The 23,843-nt window shown below is 43.3% G+C and overlaps 1 protein-coding gene across 5 annotated transcripts in view; it reads right to left on the minus strand.

Annotated features, from left to right (window-relative positions):
- ASAP2 (ArfGAP with SH3 domain, ankyrin repeat and PH domain 2) overlaps positions 1 to 23,843 on the minus strand; it is a 333,390-nt gene that overhangs the window by 103,901 nt on the left and 205,646 nt on the right. For all 5 annotated transcript variants that reach the window (XM_030198894.1, XM_030198893.1, XM_030198892.1 and 2 more), the window contains exons 19-20: positions 16,562 to 16,677; positions 2,805 to 2,872 (exon numbers count right to left, since the gene is read on the minus strand). In XM_030198894.1, the coding sequence (XP_030054754.1) occupies positions 2,805 to 2,872; positions 16,562 to 16,677 (184 nt within the window). The remainder of the gene's footprint in view (positions 1 to 2,804; positions 2,873 to 16,561; positions 16,678 to 23,843) is intronic.

Below are 23,843 nucleotides of genomic sequence, written 5' to 3' on the forward strand. Positions count from 1 at the left end.
ATTCAGTTACAATAATCATGTGAGCGAGTCCTCTGGTTCGTCTCCTTTCCAGATTGCATTTGGACAGCACCCCAGTGTACTTTTATCTATACGGGTATTAGCCACCATACCCACTGCCAAGGCTATGACTGTGTCTCTCAGTAATCAGTAGAAAAGGACAAAGGAACTTTTGATTCAAGCTGCTGAATGGTACAAGAGGTAGGCAGACAAGAAAAGGCGTCTGCTCCTCAATTCCAGCCTGGAGACATGGTCTATTTACCCAGAGCCTTTGATTGAAGAACCCCTCTACTAAGTTCACTCCTAGGTTTACTGGACCTTATCTGGTCCTTCATCGAGTTGGGCTTGTCTCTTATCAACTGAGGTTACCATCCACATTAAGGGTCCATAACACTTTCCATGTGTCCCTTCTCAAACCTGTAGTATTGAATCAGAAAATGAGAAAGCTGCCAACACCCCCTGCTGTAGCTGCAGATCTGGACAAAGTATGAGGTATAGGACATTCTAGACTCCAGAAGAGTGCACAGCAGACTACAGTATCTCATCACATGGAAAGGCTTTGACAAACTCTTGGGAACCAGCAACCCATGTCCATGCCCCCTTCAAAAGATACCATCGTATGTTTCTCCACAGACCCAAACCTAGATGAACAGAATGGAGGTCTTTGGGGAGGGGTACTGTCACGGTCATTGCCATCTTCTTCCACATTTCGGCTCACCTCGCTGTCACGGCAGGGTCCTGAGTCTCCAGCTGCGCCTCTGGTGTGAAGACCCACTTCCTGCACTCTGTGGTCCACCATGGCTTGAATGCATCCACCCTTGCCAGCAGTCAACGGCGCTCCTAGCTGCGCGTGCGGGGACATTCTTTAATGGGTCAAGAGCAGCAACATCTAGGAATGCCCCCTTGAGGACGCCAGGAACTGGGGCCGCTATAGGAAGTTGGTGTATACTTTCTCTGTCTTTGCAACGAGTCATCTAGGTCTTCTAGCAGCTAGATGCAGCGCTGACCTGTTTCAGCTTCCAGCTTCCGACATCAGCTCCCAGCTTCAGTACACTTCCAGCTTCAGCTTCCAGCTCCCACATTCAGTACACTTCCAGCTCCAGCTTCCATCACACTTCCAGCATGCTTCCAGCTTTAGCACCCTTCCAGCCCTCTGCTCCAGCTCCCTTCAGTCTCTGAGCGCCAGTACCTCTTTCAGTTCTGCTTCAGCCCAACCTAGCCAGCGCAGACTCACCTGTCACCAGTCGGGGCTTGCCTAACCTCCGGGTTGGGTAGGTGACACAAATCCGGCTGTGGCCCAAGGGCTCACCAATCCCATGGTGTGATAGAATGGTAAACTTCTGAGTATCTATTTTCAGGCTTGTGTTTCTTCTTGCAATGACTGATAGTGGAGAGAAAACCAGAATGTGGAGGAGAAGGAGGGATCGAACAGTGCCAGGAGGGGGAAGAAAAGCGAGAGAGAAAGGGTGTACCAGGGAAGGGGAAGGTATGAGATGAAAGAGATAAGAGGAGGGGAAGATAGAAGGGAAAAAGAAGAGATGGAAAAAAGCAAGGAGGGGAGAGAACGAAAACTTTAAAGAAGGGTAAAGAGCAGAGATGAGTGGGAAGTGGCAGAAATGGGGAGAAGGAAGGAGGAAAAAGATGGTGTGAAGGAAGAGAAAGGAAAGATGACAAATGAGGGAATTATGGAAAAGTCAGGAAGGGTAAGTGAAGAGAAAGAATGTGTGCAAGAAAGAGAGCAAAAGGTGTATGAGCGCAAAAGGAGAGGGAGAGGAGAATGGAAGAATATAGGTAGGATAAAAAAAAACAAGAAAATGGTGCTTTTTCCCCAAATGGCTCTACGTAATGCAAACATTCCTAATATTTCTTTACAATAAAGACATGGAGATATTTAATAAAGTCCTGTGCCATTCTTTGTGCCAGAATAAAAAAGCAAGATCCCCAATAACTCAGTTGTCTCTTTCTATGGACAAGAAGGGGGGGGGGGGGGTAGCTTTACCTGATTTGAGATTATATAACCTGTACCATCATACATCTAAGAGACTGGATTAAAGGGAAAAGGGACTCATTACTACACACCTTTCGATTTAGAATGACAGGTAGTGGCCCCTGCATCTTCACTATGGAGAAACCTTTGTTTTATTGGAAAGAAATATATGCCATAATAGTTCAACTTTGCAGTCACATACCCGGATATTCAGTGTTGGCCAGTATCCTGATACTAGTACTGAGTATCCAGGTATAAGCTGGTTGCTAGAGCTTATCTGGGTATGGCTAATATATAGCACTGGTACTGAGCTAGGTATCCAGATTATTGCATTTTGTTTTAAAACAATGCTGAGTACAGAGAGTTTAAAATCCTGGGGGTGGGGGTGCAGTTTGTTTCTTTCTAATAAAACAAAGGATTCTTAAAAGTGAAGCATTCATGGAGCTGCAGGGCTCTATACTTCATACACGATACCGGGGGGAAAAATTCTTGCAGCTGTTTTGCTGTACTAACCCAGATGCTAATCCAGCAACCTGTGTTGAATATCACCCATACCTAGATAAGTTCTGGCACCATCCTCAGACTTTATAAGCTTTATACATTTGTAATTACCCCCTTTTTTTTCCTAATGGATTTGATATAACATTGATAGTGCTGGGGCAGCCTGCTATCAATGGCTGGCCCCAAACAGCAATAGGTATTCGGGTATTAACACCTACCTGGATAATTTGTTTTGAAACAAACTACTGCGGACTTCCAAATTTTGTTAAAAAGGGGGGGGGGGAAAAAAGAGGGAAAACTATTGAAAAATGAAACATACCAGTTCTTCACACTTTACGTGCTTTAGTCGTTTAGCTATATCAAGCGGTGTTTCTCCAACCTCATTTGCTGCAAATCAAAAAGCCAAAATTATTACTTTTTCATATGGCTATGATTAAAGCAACAGTAGTTTGAATTAGCAGAACATTTTCTTTAGCTAGCTACAAGTGTTCATAACTACATCTATCGCTACCAAGGAGTAATGCAATACCAATTTAACACAGTGTTTTTCAATGTAAGGCATGTGGGCCAGTGGCAGCCCTCAAAGACTTTGATTGTAGTGTGTCACTGAGTCAGCACAAGTGAAGGTCAAAGGATCCTGATGCTTTCTTCCCCTGTGTGCTAGATCACCTTACATGTCTGCAACGCCAGTGGCTCTGTGGCCCACACATGCTCTCTGGGTTCATGGCACATCAATGGAGCACCACCATACTTTTTTTTAGGGACTTTCCACAGTGGAGGAGTAGTCTAATGGTTAATGCAATGGCCTGAGAACCAGAGGAACTGGGTTTGATTCCTACTGCAGCTCCTGGTGACTCTGGGCAAGTCACTTAACTCTCCATTGCCCCAGGTACAAAATAAGTGAGTGTATATAATATGTAAATTGCTTTGATTATAACCACAGAAAGGTGGTATATCAAATCCCATCCCCTTTCCCTAACCTTGCAGTAGGAGCTGGGGCAAGTAATCCCACTTCTCAAGTCAGATTACATGCATGCTCTAGGAATAAACAGTGACAAGTTAGGCTGCCACAGTTTATGTGGCCATGGTGGGAGTAGTAGTGTTATTGTACACCATTTTGATGGTTTTTCCCTAAGTGGATGATCAAATAATATGAACCTTGAACCTAGTGTGTGCTGTGGAGTGAAGATACTGTCAGTAACTGGGCCCAGCATGAACTGACTTCCGATGCTGGAGTCCCTGTGAGAGGATAGAGATTGTGCAAGACCAATGACCTGGGCTATTACTGCAACTTGGGAAATTTTCCCTACTCTCCTCCATTTGGTGGCACTCTGTCATTGTCTGTGTGCCTCTTTCTGTACTGAAGCCTAGAATAAGTTCACCTTGGCAGAGAGAGAAAGATAGGATGCATATAGGAGGCATGAGAGGGACATGTGGCACAAGGAAGACAGTGTGACAGCAATAGGGATGGTGGAGATGCGTCATTGGGGTTTTATTCTTTAAACTTTATGCATGAGAAGCAGGATCATATGAGGTGAAGTGCAGTACTTAACCTTAGAGAACTTGTGGCCCAAGATGGCAGCGATGAGAAGAGGATGCTGTTGGATATCTCTCTGGACTACTTATTTTTAGTCCATGGGGTCCAGCAGTAGTTTGTTTTGAAAAAAGATGGCAAAGAGGAGATACGATAAAAGTCTATAAAATCATCAGAAGGGTGGCATGGGTAAATAAGAAGTAGCTAACTTTTCTAATAGTAGTGTCAAGAGAACACACCATGAAACTAAGTAGCATATTTAAAACAAATTGGAGATAATGTTTTTCACTCAGCTTACAATCAAGTTTGAAATCTGTTGCCAGAAGGTATAGTTAGCATCGCTGTTTAGACAAGTGACTGGAAGAAAAATTCTTAAACTTTTAATGGTCATGTAGTACTCCGATAGCCACTGTTTATCTCTGGTATGAGTAATAAGGAATAGGCCTACATCTTGGGATCCTGCTAAGTTGTTGGGACCTGGCTTTACCACTATCACAGAAAAGATGCTAGGCTTAATGGACCCTTGATCTAACCCAGTATGGCATATCATATATGTTTGCAACCAAGGGGAAAATGTCTCCCAATATCATAGTAAGATTTTTAGTTAGGAGTTTCTTGACTTCTAAGAAGTCCAAAATCATTTTCAAAGTAGTCCTCAGAATCCATAAATTTCTTTTTTTTTTTTTTTTTTACTTCCTGGCCATCACTTTCAGTTAATGAGGTCAGGGTACAACTGTTAATTTGAAGGGTATGAAGCACTTCACCTTCAAAGCCAACAACTCTAGGAAAGATGGCAGTCTCCACCAAAAGTTGCTACCAGTATTACTTCTACAGTAACCAGCAAGACCTTACCTTTTTAAGTATTTCAGACATAACAAAACTAATGAACAATGATTTTATCTCCCTAGCTTTGGGAATCTGAAATTACTACTCCACTGGTCATAAAGTGTCATGAGATTTTTGATAGCTTCATGCTTTAAGCTGATGTCATCAGATCAAAGACACAGCACACTTAAGTAAAAAGACTTACTCAGAGCCTCAGACTGAGCTCACATTTCCAGGGTTGAGATTCTTTTTTCAACACAGTCTGCCTCCACATTCAAGTGAACCTGTAATGTAGAATGCTAACAGTCTGACCAAATGATGTTCTGAACTTCAGTGCCTTGCATTCTTTCAGCAGTTCTCTTTTTTCTTTTAAAAATAAGTTATTTATTTTATGATAATAGGTGAAAATGATATTGAAAATGGAAGATGTACTTTGTTGATATATAAGGATTGATGTTGAGTTACGGTGAAGTTATGAACTTATAAAAGCAGCTTATTAAGGCAGTCATCTTCTGATGGTCCACAAAAAATAATAGTATTCTTGTGGATGAGCAAGATTTTAATTTGAGTTTTGCACTGGGAATTTTCTGAATGTTGCACTCTTTCAAAACATACGTCTTCTCTGTTTAGGTCACTCACTGCCACTCCATTGTCTGATCTCATTCTTGCAGAAACCTTAAAAAAAACCTCTCTTTATAAGAATGTACAAACCAGGATGTTAACTTTCACTTAGAGAACATTAATATGCAGGCTCCTGTCCCTACAAACCAGAGTGCCTGACTTGATTAGGAGGAGGATTGCTCCCTTCTTCCTGAGATTCACACTTTTGTAGTGATCTTTAGCCTATTTGAAATACCCTGGTCCTTCCTTTGTTTAGATTTGATTTAGAGATCCTCCAGAACAAAGTCTCTCACTTTTTGGTTCAGAGTTAGATGAAAATGGAGATTTAATCTGTGAGTGGCCATGTGCATATTAGCTAAGACTTCAGGGCTCCTGGCAACTCTGAGCCCAAAGATATTTAAGAGTCCAACATGCTCTAGTTTGCTAAAATTCAGTATTTTGTCTTCTAAAAACATGACCAGTAGCACAATAGTAAAGAAACCCTCTTTTTTGAGTATGATTATGAAATGAGTTCAGACAATTCTTGGCCCACTGATATTCAATCATGCTCTTCCAACAAAAATATCATTTTGCTAAAATCCTCACAGCATTACAGCTGTATTCGTCACCTTAGTATGCCATTCAGGTATGGTGAGACAAATGGAACCCATTCCCTGAGTTTCCATATTGTAGTTACCAGGTCAATAACTAGCATCCTAGCAACTAAGCAGAGACCAAAGAGAAAATCCTTGCACTGTGCATGCTGTATGCACAAGTAATCTTTACCATTCTGGGAAGACAACCTATTCATGCACAGCTTGTACCAGACCAGGTCCAGGAATTTGCTCCTGAGGAAGATCTGTAGAGTGAAATGGCTGGTACCGTTGACCATTAAGTTCATGGTTTTCATTTTGCCCCAGAGTATAGGATGTGTTTGCTGGCAATGGCTGAAATGCTGTAAGGTGTGTTATGCTATTGATTTTCATGGCCTATACTGCTCCTTTTCCTCCATTATATAAAGTATAAGTATTTGGGTGTACATGTATGAGGAAATATTATCATTTGAAAAGTTATAAAAGAAAATAGATTTTTTTTGTTACTTACTGAGGTGTACACTTGATAATGTTGCCACTACCATACGGTCATTAAAAAATGTTATTGTATGAGCACTTACTGACATTTTATAGGCAGTAAGGACTCGCACAGTAATCCTGATTTAACCAGTAAGCACGCTGTAATGTAGCGCTGGTAACTTCTCAGCGCAGGGATGCCCTACTCTCTGCTCCCAACATGCCTCCCAACAACAAAAAATACAAAAAAATTATTAGCACTGGGATCAACATACACCAGTTTAGAACTTACTGCAGGACACTGCATCTCAAAAAAGAGATATAGTGGAATTAGAAAAGGTACAGAGAAGGGCGAAGAAATGATAAAGGGAATGGGACGACTGCCCTATGAGGAAAAGATAAAAGTGGCTAGGGCTCTTCAGCTTGGAGAAGAAACGGCTGAAAGGTGATACGATAGAGGTCTATAAAATATTGAGTGGAGTGGAACGGGTAGACATATCATGGGATAGGAGCTAGTGTTCTATTGTGGATTAAAAACTAGTTAAAAGATAGAAAACAGAGAGTAGGGTTAAATGGTCAGTATTCTCAATGGAGAAGGGTAGTTAGTGGGGTTCCCCAGGGCTCTGTGCTGGGACCGCTGCTTTTTAACATTTATAAATGACCTAGAGATGGGAGTAACTAGTGAGGTAATTAAATTTGCTGATGACACAAAGTTATTCAAAGTCGTTAAATCACGGGAGGATTGTGAAAAATTACAAGAGGACCTTATGAGTCTGGGAGACTGGGCGTCTAAATGGCTGATGACGTTTAATGTCAGCAAGTGCAAAGTGATGTGTGTGGGAAAGAGGAACCCGAAATATAGCTATGTCATGCAAGGTTCCACGTTAGGAGTCATGGACCAAGAAAGGGATCTAGGTGTCGTCATTGATACGTTGAAACTTTCTGCTCAGTGTGCTGCTGCGGCTAACAAAGCAAATAGAATATTAGGTATTATTAGGAAAAGAATGGAAAACAAAAATGAGGATGTTATAATGCCTTTGCATCACTCCATGGTGCGACCGCACCTCGAATATTGTGTTCAATTCTGGTCACCGCATCTCAAAAAAGATATAGTGGAATTAGAAAAGGTGCAGAGAAGGGTAACGAAAATGATAAAAGGGGATGAGACAACTTCCCTATGAGGAAAGGCTAAAGCGGCTAGGGCTCTTCAGCTTGGAGAAAAGGCGGCTGAGGAGAGATATGATAGAGGTCTATAAAATAGTGAGTGGAGTTGAACGGGTAGATGTGAAGCGTCTCTTCACGCTTTCCAAAAAATACTAGGACTAGGGGGCATGCGATGAAGCTACAATGTAGGAAATTTAAAACGAATCGGAGAAACTTTTTCTTCACTCAACGTGTAATTAAACTCTGGAATTCGTTGCCAGAGAATGTGGTAAAGGCGGTTAGCTTAGCAGAGTTTAAAAAAGGTTTGGACGGCTTCCTAAAGAAAAAGTCCATAGACCGTTATTAAATGGACTTGGGGAAAATCCACTATTTCTGGGATAAGCAGTATAAAATGTTTTGTACATTTTTGGAATCTTGCTGGGTATCTGTGACCTGGATTGGCCACTGTTAGAAACAGGATGCTGGGCTCGATGGACCTTTGGTCTTTCCCAGTATGGCAATACTTATGTACTTATGACATAAGCATCGCCACACTGGGACAAACCAAAGGTCCATCTAGTCCAGTACCCTGTCTCTGACAGTGGACAATCCAGATCACAATCACCCGACAAGATCCACGGAGCAAAGCATTTTGAACTGCTTGTCCCAGGAATAATGGATTTTTCCCTACGTTCCTTTAATAACATTCTATGGCCTTTTCCTTCAGGAAGCTGTCCAAACCTAGTGGTTCAGGATACGGATGCCTGTGTCTCTGAAGCCAATCACCAATTATTGGATATACAATATTATGTAGAACTGGACCAGGATCCTACTTCAAGTATACAGGAATATATACAACATGTGTTACTGGATGCATTAGTATCAAATATCATTACAGAACACAAATATAAATTTTTGTTTCAACAGCACCCTACGATACCATTTATTTTATGCATAAAAATCACAACAGTTTGTTGTCTCCTCAAAGCAGTCCCATAGTTTCGGGTATAGGTTCAGTGTTGGAGCCTTTATCCAACTTTGTGGACGCAGCTTTAAAATCAGAGGTTTCTAAAGGCAGATCATTTGTTAAAGACACGACAGACATGATTAATTATCAGGATCCTTGATGACAACCTTTGATATCACCAGTTTATATACCAATATTCCCCAAGATGATACTGTGGAAGTGATAAGACATCATCTGTGAGCACTGTCCCTTCTCCGCTCCTCAGACTGAGTTTCTCACCACCATAGCAAAGATAGCCTTGCAGAAAAATTATTTTCAGTTTTCAAGAGATTCTTTATGCTGGTGATGGCGAACCTATGGCACGCGTGTCAGAGAGGGCACGCAGAGCCCTCTCTGTTGGCACGCGCACCGCCGGTCGCCTCACCCGGCATCAAGCATTCCTCCCTCCCACCCAGCACCAGCCCGCCCTCGCTCCGAACCCGAAGAAATTTAAAAGTCTTCTCTTGTCCGAGTAGGCGGCGTCAGCATCAGCAGTAGCAGCGAAAAGCGTGCTGCTGGTTCGGCACGTCTTCAGCCTTCCATCTCTCAAGCTCTCTGGTCCCGCCCTCATTTCCTTTTAGGGCGGGACCAGAGAGCTTGAGAGACGGAAGGCTGAAAACGCACCGAACCAGCAGCACGCCTTTCGATGCTACTGCTGATGCCGCCTACTCGGACAAGGGAAGACTTTTAAATTTCTTCGGGTTCGGAGGGAGGGAGTGATGGCGGCTGGTGCCGGGTGGGAGGGAGGAATGCTTGACGCCGGGTGGAAGGGAGGGAGGGAGGGTGCCCTGTGCACGCCGGGTGGGAGGGACGGAGGCCTGCCTGGTGCTTGGGTGGGTGGCAGGCCTACCTGGTGCTTGGGTGGGTGTCCTGCCTGGTGCTTGGGTGGGTGGGTGGGAGGCCTGCCTGGTGCTTGGGAGGGAGGGCTGCCTGGTGCTTGGGTGGGAGGCCTGCCTGGTGCTTGGGTGGGTGGGTGTCCTGGTGCTTGGGTGGCTGGGTGGGTGGATGGCCTGGTGCTGGGTGGGAGGGAGGCTTGGGTGGCCTGGTGCTTGGGTGCGAGGCCTGGTGCTTGGGTGGGAGTGCTGGGTGGGTGCATGGCCTGGTGCTTGGGTGGGAGGGAGGGAGGCTTGGGTGCTTGGGTGGGAGGCCTGGTGCTTGGGTGGGAATGCTGGTGCTTGGGTGGGAGGGAGGGAGGCCTGGTGCTGGGTGGGTGGCAGGCCTGGTGCTGGGAGGGCAGTGGGGAGAAGAGGGTGGGCTGGAGGGGAGGGTAGGGGAGAGAGGAGGATGGCTGGACATGGGCGGCTGGAGGGGAGAGGAGGATGGCTGGACATGGGCGGCTGGAGGAGAGAGGAGGATGGCTGGACATTTGTGGCTGGAGGGGAGAGGAGGGTTGCTGGACATGGATGGAGGGCAAGAAATGAAGAAGAAAGGAGGAAAGTAAAGAAATAAATGGAAAGGAAGCCCTGGAAACTGAGTTAAGAGAACAGATAGAGAGCAGCAGAATCAGCAACTAGGACCAATATGGATAGAAAAACAAAATCACCAGACAACAAAGGTAGAAAAAATCATTTTATTTTCATTTTAATGTTTGGAATATGTCCAATTTGAGAATTTACATCTGCTGTCTTATTTTGCACTGGGTATACTGGAGCTGTAATAACTTACAGAAATGATTTATAATGAAAGAAAATCATGTTATTTTTTTCTCCTATACTAGTATAATATTTTCAATGATGTCTGTTTATATGCGCCATGGCTGGTGTAAGGGGGTGTGGCTATCATAGGGGTGGAGTCATATGTGGGGACCCCACCCATAATGAGTACTGGCACTTCACGATGAGTAATTAGATTTTGGGTTGCTGTTTGGGCACTCGGTCTCTGAAAGGTTCGCCATCACTGCTTTATGCAAAAGAAAGATACAGCAATGGGGGCTACAATGGCCCCACATTGGCTTGTCTGTACGCCACTCAGTTTGAAAATTCTTTTTGTATACATTACACATTAAAAATGAGACATTTGTTACTATGATACATAGGAAGAACACTGATAGAAATACATTGCTGCATTATATGAGCCATCACCCAAAACATCTGAAAGACAATCTTCCTACAGGACAGTTCATGAGACTTTGGTGTCTATGTACTAGTGTTACAGAATATAAGCTGAAAGCAGCAACAAAGATAGCTAGGTTTCAGGTACAAGGATATCCATATAGAGTCATTCATAAAGCATATAAACGGGCATTATATGCCAATAGAGGTTTATTGTTGCAACCTTCAATTCATAACAGTGACTCCAATTTGGTGCGTGTGCTACCTTATTCTGATTTGGCGTTTCACATTAAATGAATCATTAAAAGTTATTGGTACGTATTACAACCACATCAAGTTTTTCAAAATCTTTGAGTTCACCTTTTCTACAAATAAGAATTTAAGGGAATTGTTAACTCAATAACAATTTGTTGAACAATCTATGAAATCAGACAATGTAGACTGGCACACTTCTTGAGGCCAGTGCACTATATATCTAAATGTGATGGCCACAAATGTAGTGTTACTTCCAACAGGCAATAAACACATCTTTTTGAAGATGATTACAGAATGTTCCACTGAGAAGGTGGTTTGTATGTTAATTTGTTTGTGCCCTAAAATATTTGTGGTCAAACATTCATAAAGGTTAAGACTCGTATTATGGAACATCTTAGTAGCATCAGAAATGGGGTTTCATGCTCCTATTGTACAACATTAGGTAACTTGCAAACACTCTATCTGATTTGAAATTTGTGGAGGTGGAGACCTCTAGGACAGAGAGGGGAGGTGACACAGCCAAATATTTATGGAGATGTGAACAATACTGGATATATCATTGGGATACTATGGAACCTAATGATTAACCAGGGAGGTGGAGTGGTGGGCATTCTTGGAACAATTGTCATTAAGTCTAGAGTTACTGGGGATGCTTTAAAGTTCCAGTCCAAATTTTAAAGGTGTTTTATGGTTATAACAGAGAAAAAAGCCCTCAGAAACCACTGGTAAATTACCTGTGGTTTAGTGCATAGTTATAGATAATTGATTTCAATAACTTATGCAGTGTTTCTATCACTGGGCAAAAAAACTCTGTTATTTTATTTGGGGCTAAGTTGAAACGCCTCAATTTAATGTTAACTGGCAGCACAAAATTATGTTGACTGACTGCATTGAATATATCAGGCTCGGCTAAGAAAACCTGAGTTGTATCAGCAAACCAAAAAAACTTAGCTTTAAGCTGGTTTCAAACACTTGTCATAGTCCGTTCTACGGAGATCACCGTTTCACCTAAGACCACGGCTTCATCAGGAACGGAATGCGATTTAGAAAAATATAAACGCAACAACAGTTTTTTGCATTTTAAAAAATTCAATATTTCAAAAGAAGAAATGCAAGCTCTTAATATCCTAAAAAATGATTATAACATCATCATTAAAAAGGCGGACAAGGGTGGAGGTATTGTAATACAAAATCGGAGTGATTACATTAATGAAGCTTTAAAACAATTAAATGACATCAAATCATACAAAAGATTAATGCTTGATCCTACCAATAGGCTTAAATCTCTGATTAATCGAATTACCACCAAAGCTTTAGAAGAAGGATATATCACTTATAAAGACAAAAAATTTTTATGTCGCAGCTCACCAACTATACCGGTTATGTATTTTCTACCGAAGGTTCATAAGAGTCTTAAGAATCCACCAGGCAGACCGATTCTTTCGGGAAGAAACTCAATATTGGAACCTTTATCTTCCTTTATTGACACCTTTTTACGACCGGAAGTGTCAAAATACCCATCGTACATTAGGGACACCACTCATTTTCTTGAAAAAATTGAAGGAATTGGATCTAATTATCCTCATGCACTCATGGTTACGTTGGACGTATGCTCACTATACACATCCATTCCCCAAGATGAAGCCTTAAACAACATAAAGAATATTCTTGAAAATAGAATCAGACCGCATCATATCCCTACCGATTTTCTCCTTTCACTTGCAAGAATAGCAATGAAAGAGAATTATTTTTTCTTTCTTGATAAACTTTACTTACAAACAAGTGGGGTGGCAATGGGAGCTATATTTGCTCCGTCCATCGCCAACTTATATATGTCCCAATATGAGATCACATGGATAGAAAAATCCCCTTTTTCTGAGATCATCGCTCAGTGGTGGAGATATATCGATGATATTTTCATGATTTGGACAGGCACAGTCATAGATCTTCATAAATTTATGAGATGGCTCAATAATTGTGATGAAAACATTCAGTTCACGGAACATTCATTTACTAACATTCACTTTTTAGATGTGGAAATTAGCAAGACATCAGAGGGCTTTGTCACTAAAGTGTTCAAAAAAGTGACAGACCGGAACACTTTTTTACATTGTTCCAGCTGTCATCCTAAACACTTGAAAGAGAGTCTTCCTTTTTCACAGATGCTCAGGATCAGACGTATTTGTTCTGATTTCAACACATTTAAAGTTCAAGCTAACAATCTAATGTCAGACCTACAAGATAGGGGCTATAGTAGATCGATTTTGAAGAAAGCATATCGAAGGGCAAAATACAACGATAGAAGTTTACTTTTATCCAAACATATAGAACCTCAAGACTCTGGGAAGTTCACTATGGTAATGCAATTTAGCGAACATAGCGAGAATCTCGCCACAATGATTAAGAGGAGATGGGAAATTATGAAAACATCGCATACTTTTGAAAACATGGACCTCCGCATTGCCTTTTCGAGAACAAGAAACATCAAAGAGATCCTTAGTCCCGCTGACATTAAATTCTCGACAGATAAAAATGAAACTAGAATTTATGGACATTTCAAATGTGGCCACTGTTCAATTTGCAATATTACCACGCAAACCAAACAGATTACAAATCCAAAAACCAATAAAATTCATAAACTCTTGCAGTTTACCAATTGCCTTTCCAATCATGTGGTTTATTGTTTGACGTGTCCTTGCAACAAAAAATATATAGGCATGACTACAAGATCCCTTAAGGTCAGAATCCTCGAACATAGGTCTAACCTTAGAAGATCAGCGATCAAAGAACCTATTGTTGCACATTGCATTGAATACAAGCACAAGTTTGAAGACTTACGATGCCTTGCTATTGATTGGATCAAGCCATTTCATCGGGGTGGCAATCGCAAAATTGCACTCGCAAGAAGGGAAGCTAAGTGGATTTTTGAATGGGACACTTTAGAACCTAATGGACTCAATAATGCAATCGATTGGTTTAATTTTTACTAACGTTCGAATACGTCATGATGACGACAGCATATTAACCAGCTGCTCTAATGAGAACGCTAAGGCGCCATTTTCTGAAAAGAGATTGAACCTTCAATATCAGTATGCCTGCTCTTGGTGTGACTCTTTTGTGTTTTACATTTATACTGTTCTCTGACAGCAATTTACATTGATTTACAACCTTTGTTTCAGATTTCAGCAACCGCTTATGGTCAGCATTCCGTTCCTGATGAAGCCGTGGTCTTAGGTGAAACGGTGATCTCCGTAGAACGGACTATGACAAGTGTTTGAAACCAGCTTAAAGCTAAGTTTTTTTGGTTTGCTGATACAACTCAGGTTTTCTTAGCCGAGCCTGATATATTCAATGCAGTCAGTCAACATAATTTTGTGCTGCCAGTTAACATTAAATTGAGGCGTTTCAACTTAGCCCCAAATAAAATAACAGAGTTTTTTTGCCCAGTGATAGAAACACTGCATAAGTTATTGAAATCAATTATCTATAACTATGCACTAAACCACAGGTAATTTACCAGTGGTTTCTGAGGGCTTTTTTCTCTGTTATAACTATAAAACACCTTTAAAATTTGGACTGGAGCGTTCGTTTTGTACTGTGGTATATCTTTTACTCCAGCGAGCTGCAGTTTGTTCGAGTTACTTTTCGATGCTTTAAAGTTATCTGCCGCATTTGGTCACATGCTCTGTAAGGTTTTTAATTAGGGGCCATTTCTGTTTCTGGGTTGCTCCAGTGTCCTCAGAACGATAAAAAAGTTGAGTGAGGTACATACAGTCCCATTCAATGTTGATTCAATGCCATTTTTATCTGCTTATTAAGTACATGTTATAATATTTAGTACGTGTAGTTTCACTTAGTGGGTTCATTTCTCAATCTTTCAGGGACCCAAACAGCCAGCTTTTAGAAGAAGTTATTGGGTCTCTTGAGAAAGCTTACAGCAAAACATGGTCCATGTCGGGACCCAGGACAATTTATATTGCAAGCTAAGTGTTATTTCATTATAGTTTTTTATGTTTATTTGAATTTATTTCACACTGAAGCACTGTTTGATACAGTAACATTTATTTGTTTCATTATAAATGTGCTATGATTAGACTATGTGGACTGAATTAAGACCTCCTAGTATTTGGTAGTCCAATGAAAGCTTATGAGCATATTTATTTCACTAAAAGTTACAAATAAGTTTATAATTAATGTTTACTGAGGTAGTTTTGGGATCTTTAGAATATGTAAGTTACTGACCTTTCCCATACTCATTTACAAGCATCTTACTTCCTCCATTTGAGCTGTTAAGAGACTATCAGGCTCATTTGCGAAAGAGAAGGACACCCATCTTTCGACAAAAATCGGAAGATGGGCATCCTTCTCACAGGGTCGGCCAAATCGGTATAATCGAAAGCCGATTTTGGGCGTCCCCCAACTGCTATCCGTCGCGGGGATGACCAAAGTTCACAGGGGCATGTCGGAGGCGTAGTGAAGGCGGGACTTGGGCATGCTTAATACATGGACATCCTCGACCCATAATGGAAAAAAAGGGTGTCCCTGACGAGCATTTGGACAACTTTACCTTGTCCTGTATTTCTTACGACCAAGGCACAAAAAGATGCCCGAATTGACCAGATGACCACCGGAGAGAATCGGGGATCACCTCCCCTTACTCCCTCAGTGGTCACTAACCCCCTCCCACCCTCAAAAAACATCTTTAAAAATCTTTTGTGCCAGCCTCTATGCCAGCCTCAAATGTCATACTCAGGTCCATCGCAGCAGTATGCAGGTCCCTGGAGCAGTTTTAGTGGGTGCAGTGTACTTCAGGCAGGCAGACCCAGGCCCATTCCCCCCCCCACCTGTTACACTTGTGGTGGTAAATGTGAGCCCTCCAAAACCCACTGTACCCACATCTAGGTGCCCCCCTTCACCTGTAAGGGCTATGGTAGTGGTGTACAGTTGTGGGTAGTGGGTTTTGGGGGGCTCAGCACCCAAGGTAAGGGAGCTATGCACCTGGGAGCAATTTATGAAGTCCACTGCAGTGCCCCCTAGGGTGCCTGGTTGGTATCCTGGCATTTCAGGGGGACAAATGCACTACAAAGGTGGCTCCTTCCACGACCAAAGGGCTTGCATTTGGTCGTTTCTGAAATGGGCATCCTTGGTTTCCATTATTGCCGAAAATCAGAGACGACCATCTCTAAGGACGACCTAAATGTCAACATTTGGGCGTCCCCGATCGTATTATCGAAACGAAAGATGGACGTCCATCTTGTTTCCATAATACGGGTTTCCCCGTTCCTCCACCGGGACATTTTGCGAGGACGTCCTCAGGGGTGTGACGGTCATTCCTTTCGATTATGCCACTCCACGTGAACTCCAGAGTATACCACCATCCCAAATAACTTCTAGTACCCAAAGATATGTGGCTATCTGGGCCACAGCACAAACCGAAGTGTCTGGACTGGTCTGATGGGATAACAAGAAATATATTTTACACTAGCATGATGTGCTGTCTAACCTTACTGTTGCAAAGGTGAAGATCCCAAAGTTACTATTTACAGACTCTTATTTAAAGCAAAATTTCTCTGCATTTGTTTCAACTCTTACCTATATCAATAGAAGCTTTTCCTCTCAGCAGAAGTTTCAGGCACTCTGCATTATCTGTTAAACAGCAATAGTGAAGGGCTGTACTGCCTTTAACAGTCTGTTTGTCAAGATTTCCACTGTTTATTAAAAACATGAAAAATGCCATATTAATCCAATGAAATATATTAATAACATTTGTGTTAACTTAACACAAGTATTCTCTCTTTTCAACTACTTTAATATGTTTTGAGAGGAATTTATGATATTATTTCTTCACAATTACTTTATTGGTTGTATGTACATGTTAACACACTACATGATCAAAGAAAACTGTCCCATCCAGGCTAACCTGTTGCAATTATTCCACTTTTGACAGGTCAGCATACAGATTCCTGTACCTAATCCACCACTACATCTCTATTCCTCATGTCTTATTCCAGAAACATAGAACCCCTTTCACACCGCTGCTCTTCAAATCAGTCCCAGGCATACCCAGGATGTGTTACAACACTGGTCTCCACCACTTCCACTGGTAAACTGTTTCAGGCTTTGTCATCTGCCTTTATGATTCTTACAAGATCAACAATAAATTCAACACTTAAAACTTCTTCCATATTATTATTGCGAAGTCTTGCAGTAATCTACATGACTAACAAAACTAGCAAAATCACAGTCCAATACACCTGGCCTTCATAGGTTTTAACCATGGGCATACTACCGTGTTTCCCCGAATATAAGACACTGCCTTATATTAATTTTTGCGCCCAAAAAGGCGCTAGGTCTTATTTTCAGGGGATGTCTTAATATTTCGGGGAAACACGGTTGGCCCGCCCACCTTCCCTCCGTCGCTCCTGCAACTACCGGTAACCCCCCACCCGAGGTCGCCCCCCCCCCCCCACCCGAGATGGCGCTCCCACCCGAAGTCGCCGGACCCCAACCCCCTCCGTCGCTCAGAAACTAACCTGAACTTAAGCCTCCTTTCACTTTCCTTCCAGTTCGCAGGAGCAGCAGGGCAGGGCAGGCCTCTCCTTCCTTCCGAGCCCCACCCTCGCCTGACGTTACGTTACGTCAGGCGAGGGCAGGACACGGAAGGAAGGAGTGGCCTGCCCTCCTACTGCTGCTGCTTGCTGCGAACTGGAAGGAAAGTGAAAGGAGGCTTAAGTGCAGGTTAGTTTCGGAGCGACAGAGGGGGTTGGGGTCCGGCGACTTCGGGTGGGGGCGCCATCTCGGGTGGGGGGGGGGACGACCTCGGGTGGGGGGTTAGTTTCAGAACGACGGAGGGGGGCCCGGCGATCTCAGGGGGGGGGACCCTACTTACCGGGAAAAACAAAACTTTTCTAGGCCTTACTTTCGGGGGAGGCCTTATATTTTCTAAGGGCACCAAAAACCTCGGTAGGTCTTATTTTATGGGGATGCCCTATTTTCGGGGAAACACGGTATTTAAGAAATGGAAAACCTAAAATAGCACAATAAAATAAATTCCTGAACTAAAAAGCAAATTTGTCTGCAAAGACTTCCTGAAGATTAAAATATTTTGACTTTCCTCTGGGACAGGTTATAAAAACTTGTAAAGTTTTAGTTAAAATTATAATCTAAAGGTTAAATGAATCTAATAAAACCAGATACAGACTGCAAATCCTTGGGAGACGCCCATCTCAAAAACAACCAAATCCAAGCCATTTGGTCGTGGGAGGAGACAGAATTCGTAGTGCACTGGTCCCCCTAACATGCCAGGACACCAACCGGGCACCCTAGGGGGCCCTTCTTTTTTCCATTATCGGCTGAGGACGCCCATCTCTTAATCACGCCCCAGTCCCGCCTTCGCTACAGTGCCGACACGCCCCCTGTGAACTCTGGTCATTCCCACGATGGAAAGCAGTTGAAGGCGCCCAAAACCGGCTTTCGATTATGCAGATTTGGGCGACCTAAGGAGAAGGACACCCATCTCCCGATTTGTGTCGGAAGATTGCCTCCCTTCTTTCGAAAATAAGACTGATAGTGTATCCAATGGTAGCTGCCATCTTGGAAAAAGGGGTGTGACTGTCAACTTCCTGTGACATCACCAAAGGGGCAGGGTTATGCAAAAGAGGGTGTGGCTTGGGTGGGGTACTGTCACATCTAGTGACAACATCAAGGAGGTAGAGTGTGGGTGGTGACATCAAATGCGGTGGGGCATTGGTGCAGCTTGAGGATACCCTCCCTTTTGACTGGTTGTTGGGTCTGGAAGTGGCATGACCATCTGTCAAAAATATGCAAATTAGCTTTGAGAAAAGCCAGTGAAATATACTACTTAGACATGATGGGGCCCAGGGTAGATGCTAGAGAGGGGGCCCCAAAGCTTCCTTGCAGGCCACTCTCAACTCAAGGTAGGTTTGGGGCTCCCTTTAACACAGGGTCCAGGGCAATTGTCCTGTTTGCCCACCCCTAATGCCAGCCCTGGAAATATGTACTGTACCTGAATCCATCTCACCTTAAGCTACCAATGAAAAAAAGTCATAAGCCAAATATCAATACATTCAACTATAGAAAACCTTTGAGAAAGGTTTATAGACAGGAAAGCTGGGCTCTTTAGGTAATGCAGTATCTAACTACAATGTGGTCTCCTCAAACTACTGTGTTTTAGGTTCTTGAGATTCAGCCCTCATAGGCTCAGAAAGTAAAAATAAAAAAGTTGAAAAATAATTTATCTCCTGTATGTTTCCACTCATATTTTATGTTTAACAAAATGGCTTTTAGTAAACTTCTTTCTGAAAAGAGAAGTAGGAGGTATTTACCCATTTTCATAATTTCCAACATACGGAAAGTTGGAAAGAATTAAGCAGAACGGATAAATGGTCATCTGTTCATCCACTAAACACAACAGATTTCATACAAGGAATAGAAATTTATCAAATTATGTAAGAAGTTAGAAACTAACTCATATGAGTTTGAAAATTGGAAGCATCTGATTAGTATTTTCAGAGAAGTGAGCCTCCAAAAGTCCCATTGCTTTCTACTGAAATCAGAAGTTGCAGAATGTGGACCAGTACCTTGTTCTGAATGCCATTTCCACTCTCCCGTCCCTTCTGCACTTTGGCACAGATAAACACAGGCAGACAGAGACAAGGAAAACTAAAGGAGCCATCCTTCTCTGGCTGCTTAAGTTAAAACCGCTTATGCTTTAATTCCAAAGTCTCACATGCACAAGCATATCCAAACTACCTCTCCACATATATATACCTTCACACTTTCTTACAGCCATATGCTGAACACCCACATACATACCATCTCATTTTCCTTCATATATTCCCATGTTGAGTACCTCCACATTCACCCACAAACTGACACCTCATGCCCAACCCACATATGCTTCCACCACATCTAAACGTCTAGAAGCCTCTACACAACCTTACCAGCTGACACACATATACATCATATACTCACACTTCACTACTATAACCCAGCACGAATAAATTCCACAATCATACTCTCATGAGTACATTCTAACATACCTTTCCCACACAGACTATCCCACTACTCCCCACATCCATACACCACATGAACCAAATCTCTTCCCAAAACACATACACCCCCTAGAACCCTTTACAAATAATTCTTATATCCACACAATCCATCCTCCCAAATACACTCAACATATATACAATGTGATACCCCACAAATAACCTGTCAAATATGCAATACCCTCCCACATCCCCCCACCCACCTTCCCTCAACACTCTCAACATAAACCTTTACTCATCCACACTCCACAAAAATCCCTTCTATAAATTTATCTAGCAAAGCATTCCAAAAGCCAATATTATGGCACAAACAAAAACTATAAGATAGCTATTTAAGACTATCCAAGCTGCTCTTTTTTTAATGGGCACAAATGCAAAGCAGCTGAATAAATTTCACACACTATATGAGAAAGTAATCAAGTAGCAAAATGAATTCACTTAAAATGCAAGTACACATAGGCAAGAGAACTTCTGAAATTGAAAAGTAAACTTAGTGAAGCTCAAAAGCACGGATATGTTGAAATGTTCATTGTTGGTGACTAGCATTAAAATACTGTTGTACAGATCACGTGATGCACGGCTAGAAGGTGGCTGTCGTCGTGCAGAGCTCCCTCCTTGCCTGAGCTATTACAGCGGTAAAACACGTCGGCGAAATTGGTGATTCACCCGGAATACAGGGGAGACACCAACCTAACATTGGCGCTGACGGACCGCGAACAAAAAAGGCGGATGGCAGCGAAATCGGGGAAGAAGGAGGGGACGAGAAGCCGGATCCTCGAGTCCAAGATGGCGGATGCAAGGAGCGGGAGTCCTCCGACGGTGAGCTCCGCGTGGGCTGCAGAGGTAGCAGCAGAGGTATCCTTGATGCTGGAGGCTTCCGTAGATTTAAAATTGCAACGGATTACAGAACAACTGCAGGGGATAGATGATAAGTTGGGCGGCATTCAGACGGAGTTTGCTCAGTACAAGCAGCGGCTATCAGATGTAGAAGACTTTGTGCAGCGGCAGGAACACTCAGATAAAACCCTGAAACAAAAAGTGGAACGCCTAGAGGCTAAGCTGGAAGATCTCGAAAATAGAGTGCGGAGGAGCAATATCAGGATGATAGGTCTTCCGGAAACTATCAAAGAAGCTGACCTGAGATCTGTCCTGGAATCCTGGCTTCCTACCGCACTTCAATTGACATTGGTAACGGGTCCGCTGCGAGTGGAACGCGCCCACAGGCTGGGTCCCCTGAGAAAAGAGGATCAGAGGCCAAGAGTGGTGATATTTAAAGTGCGCTCAGGAAAGTGGAACAGCTGAAATATGAGAACTCTGTGGTGCGTTGTTTTCAAGATTATTCCACGGCGGTGTCTCAGCAGCGGAGGGCATATCGAGATGTGTGCCAACTGTTGTTCACGAAAAAGATTCAATTCGCCCTACTTTATCCTGCCCGGCTGAAGGTTTGGTATAGAGGGTCCCAACAGTTCTTCAACACGGTGGAGGAGGCGTCGAAGTTTGCGCAGCAGGCTGTGAGGGCTGAGGGACCAGCATGAGCGACCCGGTCTGGTAGACAAAAACTTTTGAAATCTAACGGGACTGCATGATTTTGCTGCCTGATGTTTGTCTGGAGCTTGGCGTTCCTAAGAACGTACTTGAAGAGACCTTGTTGCACTATGCGATATAATGTGATGCTATTTGTATTGTTTTTCGGGCCCTTCAAGATGGGGACTTGATAAATGATTGTTTTGTTCTATTAAACAGTTGGGGTTTCTATAGGTAGTCAGAGGATAATTCTGTGGTGAGGGAGAAGCCGAGGGATTAAGGCATGAGTACATGAGCCATATATGGGTTGGATGATAATGGGGACATGGGAAGTGTGACTGACAATGGGGTATACATAGGTAAGGGGGGAGCTCGCGTGCTTGGGCTTCTTTTTTAGGAGCCATGAAGGGTCAAACAGGGGATAGACGAGGGGTTGGGGGGGGGGGGGTGGGAGGGGTTGTGGAGATATCTGGGAGGAACAGGGAGGAATAGTACTTGGAATGGATGGTTAAGGGGGGAGGGCCTAAGGGCTGGGGGGCCTTCTCTCTTGTTTTTTGGTGAAACTAACATTGTTAATCAAATGCATGATTACTGGACTTATGAGTTCACTTAAAATATTTTCGTGGAATGTGGGGGGGGTTTCCTCCCCTATTAAACAAACTAAAGTTTTGCAGGAGTTACAGAGACAGAGGGCCGATGTGGCCTTGCTCCAGGAGACACATCTCTCCTCTGGAGAACATGCTAAATTTAAAAGAGGGTGGGTGGGGTCTTTAGTGGAAGCCCCGGCGGTGGGTCGGAAGGCAGGGGTGCTGATTCTCTTTCGGAAAAGCATCCCGCTTCGGATCAGCTCCGTCTGGGCCGACCCGGAGGGTAGGTGGGTTTTGACTAAGGTGGAGATTGATGGCCGCCCTTTGGTCTTTTGCAATGTCTATGCCCCTAATGTGTTTAATGGTAAATTTTTTCAGGATCTGATTAAGAGGCTGTCTCCGCATGCAGAAGGGGAGTTGATTGTGGGTGGAGATTTCAACTTGGTATGTGACCCTCTCATGGATCGTTCCACCCCAGGTTGCCAGAGTCCGGGGGGAAGTCGTAAAGCGCTGTCCTCCCTATGTAAAGCCCTGGCACTAGTAGATGTATGGCGGATGTTACATTCGTCTGAGAGGGACTACACCCATCTTTCAAGGGCACATGGTTCTCAGTCCCGCCTGGATTATTTGTCTCACATTCCTTATTCTCTCAGGTACAAAAGGCGGAGATTGGTCCATACGCAGTCTCTGACCACGCTTTGATATGGTTGACGCTGACAGGTCGGTTGAAGGGCCGGGGTAATTGGATGTGGAGATACCCCTTGGAGCTGGTAAGAGACCCGAGATTTCATAAACACCTGTTAGATAGATGGGAGGATTATGTTTATCACAATGGAGCTCATGCAGATCAGCCGGCCCTGTTCTGGGAAACAGCAAAGGTTGTGTTACGAGGAGATATTATTTCCTACTCAACACATAAGAGGAGAATGAGGGATAGGGAAATTGTTCGTCTAGGAGGCTTGGTCCAGAGGCTGCGGAGAGCATACGGGCACTCGCCTACGGTTGCACGTAGAGTGGCGCTGTTGGAGGCGCAGAAAGAACTGAATGAGCTATTGCATCAACGGGCGACCAAGACTCAGCTCTATTATAAATATCGTCTGTTTCAATATGGTAATAGGGCGGGAAGCATGTTGGCTAGGATGGTTCGTAGGAAGGAGGGGGTCAATCGGGTTTCACAGTTAAAGGCCAGGGATGGGAGGATGATGAGAGAAGCTGGGGATATTGCGGACACTTTTGGTAAGTTTTATGAGGCGTTATATGCCTCGGATCAGGATGTAGTGTTAGATAGTACTCTGTATTTAGACAACTTGGTTTTACCTAGCCTCTCTGATCGGCAGAGGGAGTGTTTGAATGCACCATTTACTGAGGGGGAACTGATGTTGGCCTTACAACAGAGTGCTTCTCACAAAGCTCCTGGACCTGATGGTTATAGAGTAGAATTTTATAAGCAGTTTTTTGATCAAGTTCAGGGGCCTTTATTGACTTTGTTCAACTCAATGGTGTCCACGCAGGCGCTCCCTGGTACATTTCAGGAGGCTCAAATTGTTGTGATACCTAAAGAGGGGAAGAGCGTGGTGGACCCTGAATCTTACAGACCCATTTCTCTAATCAACGTGGACGCGAAATTATATGCTAAAATCTTAGCCAATCGATTAGCCTTAGTCTTACCACCCCTGGTTGAGGAGTCCCAGG

The sequence above is a fragment of the Microcaecilia unicolor genome, chromosome 3 (genome assembly GCF_901765095.1).
Source record: "Microcaecilia unicolor chromosome 3, aMicUni1.1, whole genome shotgun sequence".
Classification (NCBI taxonomy): Eukaryota; Metazoa; Chordata; class Amphibia; order Gymnophiona; family Siphonopidae; genus Microcaecilia; species Microcaecilia unicolor.